Source organism: Scylla paramamosain, chromosome 2 (assembly GCF_035594125.1).
Source record: "Scylla paramamosain isolate STU-SP2022 chromosome 2, ASM3559412v1, whole genome shotgun sequence".
NCBI classification, from domain to species: domain Eukaryota; kingdom Metazoa; phylum Arthropoda; class Malacostraca; order Decapoda; family Portunidae; genus Scylla; species Scylla paramamosain.
The window spans coordinates 13,704,308-13,720,000 of record NC_087152.1 but is presented as its reverse complement, the minus strand read 5'-3'; the positions used below and the strand labels follow the sequence as shown (position 1 = coordinate 13,720,000).

The 15,693-nt window shown below is 38.7% G+C and overlaps 2 protein-coding genes across 2 annotated transcripts in view; one reads left to right on the top strand and one right to left on the bottom strand.

Moving 5' to 3' along the window:
- LOC135110611 (uncharacterized) overlaps window positions 1-15,693 on the top strand; it is an 86,604-nt gene that overhangs the window by 69,602 nt on the left and 1,309 nt on the right. The window contains exons 4-6 of the mRNA XM_064023133.1: window positions 11,065-11,169; window positions 11,810-11,859; window positions 15,144-15,339. Coding sequence (XP_063879203.1) covers window positions 11,065-11,097 — 33 coding nt within the window. The 3' untranslated portion in view covers window positions 11,098-11,169; window positions 11,810-11,859; window positions 15,144-15,339. The remainder of the gene's footprint in view (window positions 1-11,064; window positions 11,170-11,809; window positions 11,860-15,143; window positions 15,340-15,693) is intronic.
- LOC135110591 (protein PBDC1-like) lies at window positions 7,774-12,882 on the bottom strand. Its single transcript, XM_064023075.1, has 6 exons — window positions 12,767-12,882; window positions 11,790-11,843; window positions 11,072-11,161; window positions 10,437-10,496; window positions 9,504-9,644; window positions 7,774-8,789 (listed from the first exon to the last, which is right to left on the bottom strand). The coding sequence occupies exons 2-6, from the start codon at window positions 11,820-11,822 to the stop codon at window positions 8,565-8,567; spliced, it is 549 nt and encodes a 182-aa protein (XP_063879145.1). The 5' UTR covers window positions 11,823-11,843; window positions 12,767-12,882; the 3' UTR covers window positions 7,774-8,564.

Below are 15,693 nucleotides of genomic sequence, written 5' to 3'. Positions count from 1 at the left end.
CGAAGACTGGGATTCCTACTTGTTTAATTTTGTTTATTTTCTCAGTCGTTTTTTTTTTCGTTTTTTTTTTTTTTTTTTTTGTTTAATTTATAGCAGGATTATTACTTCTGTCCTCTCAGGGTGTGTGAATGTGTCTCTTCTGCAACTAGCAATGGTCCTGTGTTTTCCTGGAGTGTTATTTTGCTCGTATACGTCAAAGAGAAAATGTTTAGGTGCACAAGGAGAGTCTTAAGGCTGGCAACAGTGCAACAGTGAGGTGGGTGAATGAATGGACAAGGCTGACCACCTCCCACACGCGGGCCGGAGAGAACCTGATTGGGTTGGACAAATGCATTAGCGCAGTGGGTCGTGTGTGAGTGCGTTAAGTATGTGAGCGTGGCGGCGGCTTATGTAACACTGGGAAGCTTAGTGGTAACTGGTGACCCTTTGTTTGAGGTGAACCAGGGAATGTATTCATTTTTGGCGTCTTATCTCTACTAGTTTTTAACAGAATTCAATGAAGGGTATTAGTGCTTTCAATTGTTGCTTTCATAATTCTAGTGTTACTTTAGCAGAGTTTATTCAAGGTTTTTATGGCTTCCAAGGGCTTCTTTCGTGATTCTACTTTAGTAGAATTTTACTTTAGCAGATTTTACTCAGTGTTGTTAGTGTTTTCAAGGGTTACTTTCATTATTCTAGTGTTACTTTGGCAGAATTTACTAGCGACCCCATATGAACAAGCGACCCCATATGAACATGGGAGCAGCTGCAGAAGAAGACTTTGGCAGAATTTACTCAAGGTTATTATGGTCTTCAAGGGTTGTTTTCCTGATTCTAGGTTACTTTGACAGAGTTTACTTGAGGTTATTAAATTTTTCAAGGGTTTTCATGATTTAAGTGATAATTCAGCACGGATTTTTCATTATCAATGAAAAAACCATCTCTGTGGTTTTTTAAAATCGTCTGGATGAGAGAACGAAAGGGTTTCAAAGTACAGGCCTGTGTTCTTGGTATTTTCAAGGGTTTCCATTATTCTGTTGTTACTTAACCACTGTTTTTGCATCATCAATTAGGAAAACACCCGTGGGAATCTGACTAATCATCTCTGTGGCCTCTGAAAATGGTTCAGATGAAAGAACAGTGTTTTAAAGTACGGGGCCTCAGTTCTCACGAGTGTGTGCCCCGGACGCACCTGCAACGGCACCGCCTGCAGTAGTGGCGGCCAAAGCACGACCCTTGGGCGGGGAGGGCGGGGCTGGGGCTAGGCGAGGGCGTGGTGAGGGCATGAAGCCGTGACCCAGCCGCCTGTGGAAGCAACGCAAGTGTTTTATTTAATCTCGGTTGACTATTTATTGAAGTACAGACATGATTATTAAGAACGACACGTTCATTATTAAGAACGACACTCATGCACGTTCTCCAGTTTCTGAGACCCGTATTCAGAAACGTCTTGCTTTCTCACCGAGACTGTTTTCAAAGACCGCAGAGATGATTGGCCGGGTTCTCAAGACTGTTTCTTCTATTAATAATATAGAAATCGTGTTAATCTGGTATTTAGAACCGTAAAAACATCCTTAAAAACCCGTGTCACTTCAACTAGAGCCTTTTGAAAGTAGTGCAGGTGGGGCCCAGAAGTGTTTCAGAAAATAGTACTAGGCTACAGGGTGGTGACAAATAATAAGGAACAAGTGACCTCATCGGGTGGGTGCACGTGCTTGGTGTGACTCGCTAGCGTGCTGGTCAAATGCCAGGTGACCGCTTGAGTTCCTGAGTGACTTCCTGATGCGCCGTGTGACCCCCGGGCGTGGCGGGTGACGCGGTACCGTGCTGAGTGACCCGTGAATGCGCCAAGTGGCCTCTCGACGTGCTGGGTGACCTCTGGGTGACCTCGGGAGTTTGGCCAGGTGAACTACCGGTCTTGTGGGTGAGGGAGGAACAGTGGCCGTGGGAAGTGGGCGCCCCTCACTTCCGTTCTCCGACACCCCCCCCCCACACGTCTTCCTCCACAATTACCCCAAAAAGTCGTCATCTTCGGGGAGGAGGTCACAGCAACCACCTATCTCTCCCCCATCCATTCCTCCCCCTCCACCCATACACCTCCTCCCCCTTCACCCACCTGGACCCCCACTGACCCCCGACCAGAGCACGCCCGCCTGGGAACGCCCGACTGACCCCACCCTCCACCTCCCCCCACCTCAACCGCCCATTCATTCCGTAATTTCCTTCCCCCTCCCGATCCTCTTCCTTCCCCGCCGCGGCGCCTCCTTCCGAGTGTCTGCTGTCGTCAAGGGAAGGGAAGGAGGAAGGTGCGTGCAGTCAGTCCTGCGTATTGCTTCCTTAACCGTCCCCAGGGGTTCTTAAGGCTTCGAGAAATTTTGGGGACCGCTTCCGTTTTTCATGTAGAGTAGTAGAGTAGGGTTTGTATTTCTATGTAAGAGGGGGACTGGCTAAGGGCTACGGTAGAGGGTAGAGAGAAAAAAAAAAGTGGCCCACCAAAGATGTCTATTCCTGAAAAAAATAAATAAATAAATAATAATAATAATAATAATAATAATAATAATAATAATAATAATAATAATAATAAAAATGAAATTGAAGGAGTGTCCTGATTTGGTGTGATTTAGTGTACGTGGTGTGTACCTTGATGTATTCTAAGGGGGAGGGTAGATTTGATGCTATTCCTACAAAACGGATGTCTCATAGGGGGAGAGAGTAGATTTAGTGTAATCCCTACAAGATAGAAGGGTACATTGATGTTTTATACTACAGACGAGCAGATCGAGTGTGATTCTTACATGACGGAAGTGCAATCTTTTTATATTTTTTTGTTTCATATTTTTGTCACCTTCATAAACAAGCTGCGTGTCATTTTTCTACTAGTCAGGAAATCGAAATGGAAAACTGTACCATCTAATTTTCATGATAGGAGCTGATTTGTTAATGAGAGTTTTAGTCACATGTTCAGTAAGTGACAAAGGAAACTCTACTGCGAAGTAAAGGACGTGAAAGAAACAAAATCACTTGTGTAGCAATTGCATTTACTCCAATGCTTAGCGTTACTATTATTTTTTTTATTTATTTTCTTTCCTCTGATCAGTCCTTTGATCGGCTGACGGTCTTCTTACAAAACTTGACAACTGATCGTTTCTTAACGTATCAGAGGACTTAAGACTGAGAGAAAGACGCTAAACACGGTGGAAATAAATGCAGCAGATTGACTTAAAATCAATACTGTATTTTGTTCCCCTAGTTTGTAAGTTAACGAGACTGTCCCTATCCACCAGAGGCCGATGGGGTTAAGAGTGTAATTGACGTGTGTGTGAGTGTGTGGTGCTTTGTCTGGGCCAACTTGTGTGGGATTGCAGACGTGGTATGTAGGCCCGTATTCTGAAACACTTCTGCATCTCAAATCCATTACTTTCAGAAGGCTCTAGTTGAAGTTGCACGTGTTTTTAATGATGTGTTTATAGTTTTAGTGACATATTAATAAGATTCCTAGATTATCAATAGGAGAAACACTCTTGAGAACGGCTAATCACTTCTACGGCCTTTGAAGGTAGCCGTGATGGGAGAGCAAAGCGTTTCTCAGAACGAGCCATAGATAGCTAGACATTAAAAGTGACGCTAGAGAGAATATATGATTAAAGAAAGGATAACAAGTGAAACAAAGGCAAAAAGATACACTCCTTCCGCCTCTTCCCTGCTCCGTGGGAAGACTCGAGTGGCCGTGGGAGGGATTCCCAGCCCTGCGTCCTTGCCCGGTGTGTTGCCTTTGACGACGCAGGGAATATGAAGACCCGCGCCCCTGCGCTGCCTGGTAAACCCCGGCCCACAGGCTGCTGGTGGTGGTGGTGATGATGATGATAATGATGATAAGAAGAAGAAGAAGAAGAAAAAAAAAAAGAAAGAAGAAGAAGACACGGAACAACAACAGTGACAGCAACAATAACAATGATAAATCATTCCTAATGTGTGTGCGTATATATATATATATATATATATATATATATATATATATATATATATATATATATATATATATATATATATATATATATATATATATATATATATATATATATATATATATATATATATATATATATATATATATATATATATATACATATATATATATATATATAATTTTTTTTTCATCACCTTTCGAATCAGAGGAAAGGTAATACTAATCATACATTCACGCATACATCTACAGCGACAGCGACTTGTAATGAGGGGGAGTTTGTTCCATGTACTGTACTACTCTTTGCCGACCAGCCACTGTAGGGGAAGAGAGGCTTGCTTGCGCGGAAGTGGCAGTGCATTCCAGCAAAACAAGTAGTGAAAATTACACATTACACATCAGTTATGATCACCACATTGGCCTTTAGAACCTTCTATATGTAACCTCCTCTTATTCTAAAGACTGCTAAATACACCACTTGCGCATCCTCTTGTATATCTATCAAGTGCATGCAGTACGTAAAGGCGTGCCGGCCCTCGTACACGCTCTCTCTCTCTCTCTCTCTCTCTCTCTCTCTCTCTCTCTCTCTCTCTCTCTCTCTCTCTCTCTCTCTCTCTCTCTCTCTCTCTCTCTGGACACATTGTGCTAAGTTGAGTCCCGGAGTCTTTAATCATTCCCGACACGTCCTCGTTGGCCAGCCCCGTGACCCTTGCTCCTCCTCCTTACTCCTCCCCCCGGTGTGGACAAGTGGATAAATGGATAAATGGACACAGGCAGACCACGCCTCGGTCCCGCTCGAGTAGGGGCAGTGACCTGGTGGTGAGTGGCAATATAGTAATAGTAACACTCGTAGGAAACAATAAGGAAGTGTGTATTGGTGGATTCATCACCTCATGTTCTTTATTTGAGTTGAGTCAACCACACGTGCCCTGTCGTGACAATGCATTCTACTAAGTGACTCCTCCATTACTGGTATCTTGACCTAATGACTTCCGGAATCTCCTTATCAGCCGAACTGTGGCACTGTGGTTTCCTCTAGGGTTCCAAGAGCGCTGTGACCATAGCTAAAAACATATCCATTCCCTGTGACTATGGATACATGTACGCTATAATACTTTATAAACCGCCGAAGACAAAATACAACCGGCTGCACAGTGCCATAAATGTAACTAATTTTGATAGAACACTGCTTGGCATCACGCTCCGTCATGTCCCATTCATTTACCAAACTTGTATTGCATTTCTGCTGCAGTGCGTGTATAAAATGCTGCTTTGTATGTCTCGATCTCTTAATTCGTGATATTGATTTCTGTCTCGGGTTAACTGCAAGCAAATGACGAGCTGTGACCGAATGCACACCACCAAGTCCCGCTGCCCGCCCAGTCACCCCTGAAGCCCAGCAGCCATTCCGTGTATCACTTTATTTTTCTTCCTATTTTTTTTTTTTTTTTTATTATTCTTGTTCTTACTCTCATAACACCGTGAATGAGTGCAGCGGCCTGGCAGGGAGGCCCAGGTGAGGGTGTGTCTGCTGTGGTGGTAATGCAGACACACGCGAACCCCTCCGTGTTTGTTTCTAGAGGGATGGACACTCCTCATGGCAGGACGGTAACTATTTATGACCATTTGTGCCGCACCGAGGAGCCAGTGGGGAGATGGGGGACACAATACTCAGGTGCTCCTCGCTGGGAATCACATAGACGCGGCAACAGTGCGGGCAGGTGAGGGTCATGGCCGCTATCAGGTGTGCCTCGCCCTTCCTCCCTCTCCATCTCTCTATTCCCCTCCACATAGTCTTAAAGCCTCTCTTACAACCAAAAAGACGAAAATTATAAATTCATTCGTAAACTCGAAAGAAAGGGGAAACGAGAATAAATGACAAACAAGAATGGCAGTGATAGGGGTATTATAGTATATGGTGACTCGTGGCAACCGAATGAATGAAAGGCTGGGCAAGCGGACCGGGGGGGATGGGGGAGTAGAGAGCAAGTTAGGGCAAAGAGAGGATGGCGGGGGTAGAGGGGGAGGCAGAAGCGTGGTGAGAGCGAGGGGTGGAAGAGGGAGGGAGGTAAAGTATGTGAGAGAGAAGCAGGTATAACTGAATGGATTTGCAGTAGGTGACGTCACAAGCAGGCGGCGGTAGTGTTTGTGTCGTGGCAGCAGAAGGGATGGGTCCCCTGCCTCCCTCCCTTCTTCCCTCTCTCTCTCTCTCTCTCTCTCTCTCTCTCTCTCTCTGTGTGTGTGTGTGTGTGTGTGTGTGTGTTCTTTACGTTATATTAGAGAGAGAGAGAGAGAGAGAGAGAGATTGTTTTAAGTAGAGAAATGCAAGCACGAGTGATTCATACGCAACACAGCAACTCATGAATTAGAGGAAGGACAACTAGAGACTGACACAGATAAACAAACAGTTTATAAACGAGAAATACACGACTAGTGTGGAGTCTTGCCGTGTTGATTTATGCCATAGTGCTAAGAACATAATTACATCGGTATCTAAATCTCTAAAGGTCTTAATTATGATCTTTTGATTCATGCCGTATTGTTAAGTACATATATCAGTATCTAAATCTCTAATGATTATCAAGGAGCTTGTGTGGTTTACCTTCTCATGAATTCAACTATCAAATTAGAATTGCAGGGTATTCTCTGCCTTTTGCCTCAGTTTGTCTTTAGTATCTTTCATTGTTTTAAGTGATATTTCTATAAGTTGATTTTTTTTTCTTTAATGTAAGAGAGGCACTGACAAAAGGCAACAAGGAGTGAAAAAAAAGTCCACTCAGAGTGCCAATCCCAAAAGAAAGGTCAAAAGCATAATTCAAAATTGGAGGATAAAGTGTCTAGAAACTGATGTGGTATATGAGTAATGAACTTGTATGCTTTCAGATCAAGCTAGCTACTATTTTTCATGAACTTCTCACATAACTCTTTCACTGATATATAAAACAGTTTTCTATATCATAAGCCACTCTCAAGCAGTTCTTTTCATTATACAACCATACTTAACATTATACTGATTAGATATTGGAAAATCTGTTTTCTTAATTGCTTTCCCTTCTTGTTGGGAGCTGTAAAGATGGTATACAGTGCTTTTAGTGCTGTGATTTGTTGCATATCATGGTGAAAGGGTTAATTTAAGTCTCACTGAATAACTATGCACTGTGAATTGTTTATTTGGAAGAAGGAACATGTGTCAACCATCATCAAAGGGAGATAAAAAACAGTTGTGTGAGGCATTGCTTGTGACATCACTAGGCTTACTGTTATCTATCCTCATCTATTGTTATGTTTCACAAAAATTATTCTTTCACTTTCAATATTTTTTTATTCCACTTATAATCCTATAGTTTGTTAATTTTGGGATAGTATTTGATGTGGCACTGTAACAAAATAATTGCTGAAACCCTTTATAAATTACATTATTTGATGTACCTCAGTCTATGAGTACAGCATGTCTAGAAGCTGAAGGCTTGTTGGTCTTATTTGAGAATAATTTATTATAGTTCATGTTTTTAATAATGTGTTCCTTCCTCTGTGAGAAGTTGGCAGTTGAGCAATCCAATCCAGACTGATGAAGTGTAATTTATTGGTAGCCGAAACAGTAATTATAAAAGAATATCAAGTGGTGGCCAAACTTTTATGTACAAACAGCATGATACAGCTGTATAAACAAAACACAATGTGATGGTACTAAAATTGCCATTAAACTGTTCTTTCCTGAATGTCACTGATTCAGTATTTCATCACATGAAACTGAGCCTTCAGCATCATCTTTCACTGCATTCCATGACACAACACTAGTGTAGAAGAAATATAATGCAACAAAGAAACACTTGCTTATTTTAATTTTAATGGTCAAAGCATTACACTTTCCTGCATTTCTCCAGTAAAGTTCAGTGCTGAAATCTTTCCTTGAGATTTTTTTTCCACAAAGTAAGATTGAATTATAAGGAAGGTCAACAATGCCATGAAAGTAGAAAAAAAAAAGAAAAAAAAAACACACTGTGAACAGTTTATGCCACTGATGAATAATTGGAATTGAAACATTTGGCACAAGGCTACACAGTGAAACCCTGTGAACACTAAGGACTTTACAATGTGGTTGGAAAAATTAGTAACATTTCAGGAACCACAAATATTGGACTGTTTCAATATTGCAGCCAACTCCTTTATGGAGTTCCAGGGATATCAGTAAATAGATATATACTCATAGATGTCAGAATTCTGAAGCACTTGAAACTAACTAAAGTCCCAGAATGTTAGTCAGGTAAAATACATATATATTTTTGAGATATGAAGAAATGCTTGTGAATGTGAATGTACATCAGTGGACATCTCTTCTTGGCAACCTGCATTTATAGCAAAGTCAGTCTTGTATATACACAGATATATAAGACAGAGAGATATAATATAAAAAATCAATAGATGCATGTGCACACACACACACACACACACACACACACACACACACACACACACACACACACACACACACACACACACACACACACACACACACACACACTAAAGCATACTGAACTTTGCATCAGCAAACAATGAATTCCAAGCATACCAACCAAACATACTGACACCCAGACAGATTAAGCTGCTAACACACATATTGCTATTTGTTGGTATTCTTGGTGCGTGGCTTGGGTTTAAATTTGGTCCTGATGGAATCATTCAGACCCTCACGGTTCCGGGCAATCTCAATGCAAAAGAACTGAATGCGTGTGACCAGGATGGTGTTGGGTTCCGTATATTCATCCTGACAGTCAATGCGCACCAGTGTGGCAAAACTGTAGTCCTCCACCTCCTTCTCAAACTTCATGCAGAAAGGCCGCCATTTCTGATGAAGATAAAAAAGGGTGTGCTATAGGGATGGAAGCAACTTAATATTAAGTCTTTATTAAGATAAGTGTGTGAGGTAGATAGACTGCCCTGGCCTTAACAAAACAACGGAAACAAAGTAGGAAGGAAGAGCAAGCAGTTTCCAAATTCAGAGGATCAGTAAGCCTGAAAATGCTTGGTTATAAAAGAAAAAGAGGAAAAAATTAAACACTGCAGAAAGATGTGAGTGACTGAGTGATAATACTAAAAAAACAGAGATTTGAAATCTGTGAGAGGATACTGTGAAAAAAAAAGCAAGATTTTGTTGAGGCTTTTCATAATTTCATCCATCAACCATTAATGGAAAATTATGAAATATAATATTGAGAGAACCAAGTCTGCCAAAGAATTATCCCTTGTGGAATATATGCTGTCAATCACACAAAGACAAAGAGTGTTTAAGAGTGAAACAAGTAAGGGAAGAAGATCACTTACAATAAGAGTGAAATAAGTAAGGGAGGGAGGTCACTTACAATGATACAGATGAGAGCACAACTATGCAGGGAGATAAATGAGACAACTGAAAGTGAAATAAATAAGGAAAGGAGATAATTTACACTGATGCAGATAAGACCAAGACTATGAAGGAGAATAAATAGGGTAATTTAAATAAAACAAAGTACAAGAGTGCTGGACAGGACATTTTTATCCTGAATGCAAAAAGATGACTTGCCTCTTTGGCTGTAGGACTCTTGAGATCTTCCTCGTTCAGCTTTTCAATATTGAAGTCTGGAAACTCTTTCCTGAATTCCTGATAGATGAGGTCATCTTTAGGAGTAAGCTTGAGCATTTTAGGATCGACTGCACACAGAAGCTGGGGAAATGAACACCAGTCAGGTGAAGACAGGGATTAGTCAGTGTTTTTAATACTGGTTGAAAGAAAGGACTGTATAGTGTGAAAGGAATGTGGAAATGTAGTTTTTAAAAGGTAGGACAATTATTAGAGAGGGATTACCTGTGGTTCAAAATATAAAATCCCACATGCACTAAACAAATTTTACTGAAACACTGCAAATTATTTATCTCCCTGAAGAACAGTTTATCTGGTAATCTGATTCAAATGAATGTTCTGTATTTAAGTTCTACATACCTCATCATTTATTAAAGTTCTACATACCTCATTATTTAGGTTTGTGAATTCAACCAAATATGTATGAAGTTATCAGTGAGAATGATTAAATAGACTTGGTATGGAAACAACACTGTGGTCATTAATCTTAATTCAAGTTACTGATCAATGTAAGTAGTCTCTAAGAAATAAAATGGTAACTAAAGGCAAGTGGAAAATTAAGGGGAAGCTGTAGTGGATCACCTATCTAACTTGAAAAATTATGAGGTTAAGATGAATGTGCAAGTCTGTTTGGTGAAGAAAAGTTGCTGATTCTTTATTCATGATCACAAGCTCGGTAACAGTATAGGATTATGTCCTTGGAAGGGTGCAAAAACTGTTTGTTGTCACTGCATGTGGCAACACTAAGTGACAGACATATACTCAATAGGTTTTGTTTCTTATCTTGTACTATTATATTCTGCTATCATCCCATATAGTGAAATTAAGTACCAGGCATGTACTCAGTTGGTTACCTTTGTTATCTTGTATACTTACATTGAAGTATATCTCAGCGTGCTCCATGGCCTTCATGGCCCACAGCCCCTCCATGGTGGGCTGCAATACAGGATGGTTGAGCAACATTACAATTTGTCATCATTCTCTAAAGTTGCTCTATCAAGACAGAGGCATCAGGTAAAAGGCTTCACTATCTGGCTGATTTTCTGTGGCACTATATTTTATGTACTCAAAAGCAGCTAGATATGCCATGTCTTGTTCCAGCATTCAAGATAATTCAGTGAATGCTATGTTCTACACTGTTCTTAATAAAGACAGAATATTTAACATAATACAGTTTTTTGCACAACAGACACTGGTTTATTTTTTTTGGTTACAAAGACAATCATGTATGTTTACTGTATTCATTAAAGACAATAAATAATTTTACAAAGTTTCTTACATAGTATATGAAATCAAGATGGCTGTTATACATATGTACAGTACTATTCTAATAAAATATGTATAATTTGTATAAATCTTCACATATTTCCACATATATCTCTTAAATATGAGCCAAAAATTATAGAGTCAGCAGTCTAAGTTGACATTTAAGATATCTAGTCAAAGAAATACAAAAAAAAACAAAGCATCAGTAAAAAATAAACAAATAAAAATTACTTCACAGGTCTTACATCATTGCCAAGATCATCACCACTGATCCCAGACAGGCCACCACCACCACTACCCGCTGTTGCTGCTGACACCACGTCGCTGGGGATGCCCTGGAGAAGTAAGTTATTCTCATAATTCATACTTATACACTTTTTTTTTACATATTCCAGTGATACTCATACAGTTGTCCTTTACTTAAGCAATCTATGCTTAATAATATACAGTATCTGAATTGCATGTACAGGTAATATCACCTTTTGAAATTCATTAATGATCCTTTACATTACTTAGCTGCACATAATTACTTAAACAGACGATATTATTATTCAAAGTGGCTTCTCACCAGTCATTGCTTATGACCATACATTCTCAAACATTTCATTGTTTCATATCCTTTACCCTTATCAGGGTCTAGTGAGTCACTAGGGTTTTCAAGGGTCTTTCCATTATTCCAGTAATGGTTCAATAGGAATTGTACACCATTAATTTGAGAACATCCAGAAGAAACGGTATTAATCTCTATCCCTTTCTTTAAGAAAGCCCAAATGTTTGAGAATGCTGTAGACCTTAAACTCACATCTACAACACTCATGAGATAAAGATTTGCAACCTTCAATGCACTGTATATATTACCTTGGTACTAGAGTAGAAGAAAAGTTTAAGATGCAGGTGGTATGTACTGCAATATTTTGTCAAAATATAAGTATTAAGTTATAACTGTAAAATTTAAATATTTACCAGTTCTGCAAATATTTCAGCTTGGGTGGGCATGGCTGCAGAATCCCAGCACTCCTGTAATAAAGCTCAGGTGAGATATAGTTCTCTGTGTGTGTGTGTGTGTGTGTGTGTGTGTGTGTGTGTGTGTGTGTGTGTGTGTGAGAGAGAGAGAGAGAGAGAGAGAGAGAGAGAGAGAGAGAGAGAGAGAGAGAGAGAGAGAGAGAGAGAGAGAGAGAGAGAGAGAGAGAGAGAGAGAGAGAATGACAGTTCCACACAAGACAGGAGTTCCAAAGGCCACTAAGAACCAAACAATCAATGGTAAGTTAAAACTAAACCAACCCTGACCCAATCAACCTCCTAACTAACCATGGACACATTAAAACCTTCAAAATTTCTTGTAAAGGTTACTTCTAAATTTTTCTTGAGCTGTATAGTTCAAGATCTAAATGCTCATAATGACAAGATATACATGATAAAATAGATATAAATTTAGTGTCTGCAGGATGCTGATTACTGAAAAAAAGCGCCATACTTTTACCATTAAGTTAGGTATATGAATTGAGGGAAAAAAAAATGGATGGTGGTTGATGCTAGAACTGTATGATTGAAAGAAATGATATGGTAGTGACAGGAGACTGTCTATATAAAGAGAATATGATGTACCAGGTATAGATTTCAGTCGTATGATGCCTAGTTTGCCTTTTTGCTATACCATGAAGGCCTAATTAAAGGTTGATACTGTTATGATATGTAGACCTAATTAAAGATGGATACTGTTATTATATGAAGACCTGACCTGGTATAGTTTGATATTACATGAAGACCTGACTGAAGATGGATAATGTGTGTTATTATATGAACACCTAAATAAAGAATAAAATCATGATAGAGGGAACACAAATTTAAGAAAAGTAACGAATAATATAAAGCACCGTTCAATACAATTACCTCTACACATATCACATATCGGCACATATTGCAGTACAAGGACAGTTTACCTGCGTTTAAATGTCTCTGTTTACAACACGTGCTAAGGGAAGGGAGGTAAACACAGCCGCTTGCTCAGTTGCTCAACCTGGACCGGACAGTCTCTATTCCCGGACTGTCGCGCCTCAATTAGATTTTATTTATTTATTTATTTTTTTTCATTTAGTTATATTTGCTTTCTTGCTATTTTATTTACTTAATTATTTTTTGCAATTTTTATTTACCAAAGACAATAAATGAATCTGGTTTGTGAAGAATCTCAAGGAAGTAGATATTATATGTTTGTATAGTGGTTTATATATATATATATATATATATATATATATATATATATATATATATATATATATATATATATATATATATATATATATATATATATATATAGCTTCTTCCATTTAGCTAGATCCGTTTTTAAATAGTTTTCATTTTTTATTACAAGTAATTTATCAAATAGAATATACAAACGTGCTGCGAAGAGTTTTGATGGAAATGAGTATCACGCCCTTGCTGTTCCCTTCATCATTGTGTGTGTGTGTGTGTGTGTATGTGTGTGTCTCGCATCCAACAAGCATTTAACTACCGTGTCCAGTGGATTCTTAGAACCAGCCACGTCTCGACATCTTTTATCTTTCTTTAACGATGGTCTCTGACTGATAACAGGAAATTAAATGGATTACAGAACTCACTGCATCATATAAGAATTTTAGTTCACCGATGCCGTCTGGCTGCTTATCCCGTATAGTTAAGTATTGAAAATTAAATTTAAACGTTTGACAAATCAGTGATTCAAAATCATATTACACTTCAGAAATATTACACTTGAATATACGTTGTTGGTATCATGAATCGCGTACATAGTTAAAATGAAAAATCATTGATGCTTCAGAACTTTTTGAATCATTAAAATAAACACTACAGCAGTTTTCCTTTTAACGACAGTCTCTAGTTGCCTTATTAGAGGAAACTAAATAAATAGCAAATTAATTGTCATAATGTAAAATTTTAATTAAATTATTAATACCCTCGTGTGTTTATAAGCTTGATGAGTATTTCAGTAACATAGGTAGATTAACAAGCATTTTGCCTGCGTCAGCTTGCATGCAATGTAGCTGGGGAAAGTTTTGTGGTTTATCTCCCCTTGCATTCATATATTAGATGATAGCTAATCACAATACGTCCCTGATAAATTACTCATATATTCGTGGTGCTCAAACCATAGGTGCTAGAATTAAGACCCAACAGGCTTTAACTTTTGAACCGCTAATAATATGTTTTGTTGAAATAATCCTAGGTAGAAATTCAGATACATGAATTTGAGAGGTTTGCTAAATGTTTAATCTACTCCCTCTATTTAATGTATGGAAGTGTTTGCTTTCGAAGTTACTTAAATTCGCACTAGACCTACTACTACTACTACTATCATAATTCATTATGTGAGAAGAAACCAGAGTAGTCAAGGGATCAATAATGGCAGTTGTAATGATCGTTATTGTTGTCAGTATGAAGCCATTGGATCGTAACATGTGTCTCACCTTATAGTTTAGTAAGGGCACAGGTAAATCATGAGGTGGAAGGATAGGGGAGACTTGAACTATGAAAATATACGTAAATGTAAACACTTTGCGAGGATGAAATGTATCTAAAATACTTGTACAATACCTCTTTCATAATTGCAGTCACACTTCTTTATTAGTAAACTTCGCATCTCATCTCTTGCAAGACTAGACAGCTGCATGTGGCCTTAACAAGGGAATGAAGGTAATATGTAGGAAAGGTACTTAACTGTTTCATAATTAGTTTCTAGTTCTTTATTATTAATTTTCGTATCTAGTAGTTTGTCTCATGCAGCAATACCTGACAACTGTACATGACCGTAACAAGAATATGTAGGTAACTTATAGAGTATTTGTAGGTACATCTTTCATAATTAGTTCCCAGTTCTTTATTACTAATCTTACTTTATCTATCTCATGAAACATAACTAGACAAATGCAAGTGACCGTAACAATGATATGAATGACTGTTGTGCGATTAAGTCAAGAATTCAACATTACGGGGACTAATGGTATTACACCACTTCGGGTTCAATAGGTCGTGGGTATTAAAGGCAATGCAGTCCGTTACTTAGCAGAGCATGTCACAGAGTTCATTGTAAATTAGTAAGCTGTTAGTGTGATAGTAGTTACTGATCTTTACAAATGAACGTTACAGCTGACATTGAACTCTTATGGTGTAAGATTGAATTTAACTGTAAAATTTGATTGGTTGTTGGAAAATCTGTAACCAGCGTCTCTCTCTCTCTCTCTCTCTCTCTCTCTCTCTCTCTCTCTCTCTCTCTCTCTCTCATGACGTACTTGTTCATCATTTTCCTTTTGCTTCTTACAGTATGCACCAGCAGGCGAGTTCAGTATTATGAATCAACATTATAACACGGGAAACCGATGTAACGATGTATACAATGAGTAGTTACAATTGGTCATTACACGAAGCCGAGGGGGAAGCATGGAGGTGGAGGAGGCGATGACGAGGATGGAGGAGCAGGAGCAGTTCACTTTGTCCGAGGTCTGTGTGCAGGTAAGACGTGCTACTTAAGGTTTCCGCAGATTCATGTCGGCTATTGCTCAAGTCCTGAAACTGATGTCTTCGGTATCACTAGTTGTATCGTACATTCTTATCCCGTTTTTTTCTGTTTTTTTTTTTTTTTTCTTGTTCATTGTTTGTGTTGTTAATTCTTCTCATACCCAGTCGTTAAATTTATCCATACTCCATCTGTGATTTTTTTCTTTTTTCCATAGAACGATATTGTATAGGTTAGTGATTTATACAGTATCTTCTTTAAAAAAAATGTCGGTTTTCTTCTGTTCATAAGCATTTTTATTTTGCTTTCACCTTAATAATTCGTTTTTATTTACTTTCAATACAATACCTCGTCTGT

Excerpts from the sequence above, each read along its gene's own strand:
- LOC135110591 (XM_064023075.1), bottom strand. The coding sequence starts at position 11,822 with ATGCCCACCCAAGCTGAAATATTTGCAGAACTG. Across the intron at positions 10,497-11,071 it reads GTGATGATCTTGGCAATGAT|CCCACCATGGAGGGGCTGTG; the intron begins GTAAGACCTGTG and ends CCTGTATTGCAG. Across the intron at positions 8,790-9,503 it reads AGAGTCCTACAGCCAAAGAG|AAATGGCGGCCTTTCTGCAT; the intron begins GCAAGTCATCTT and ends TATCTTCATCAG.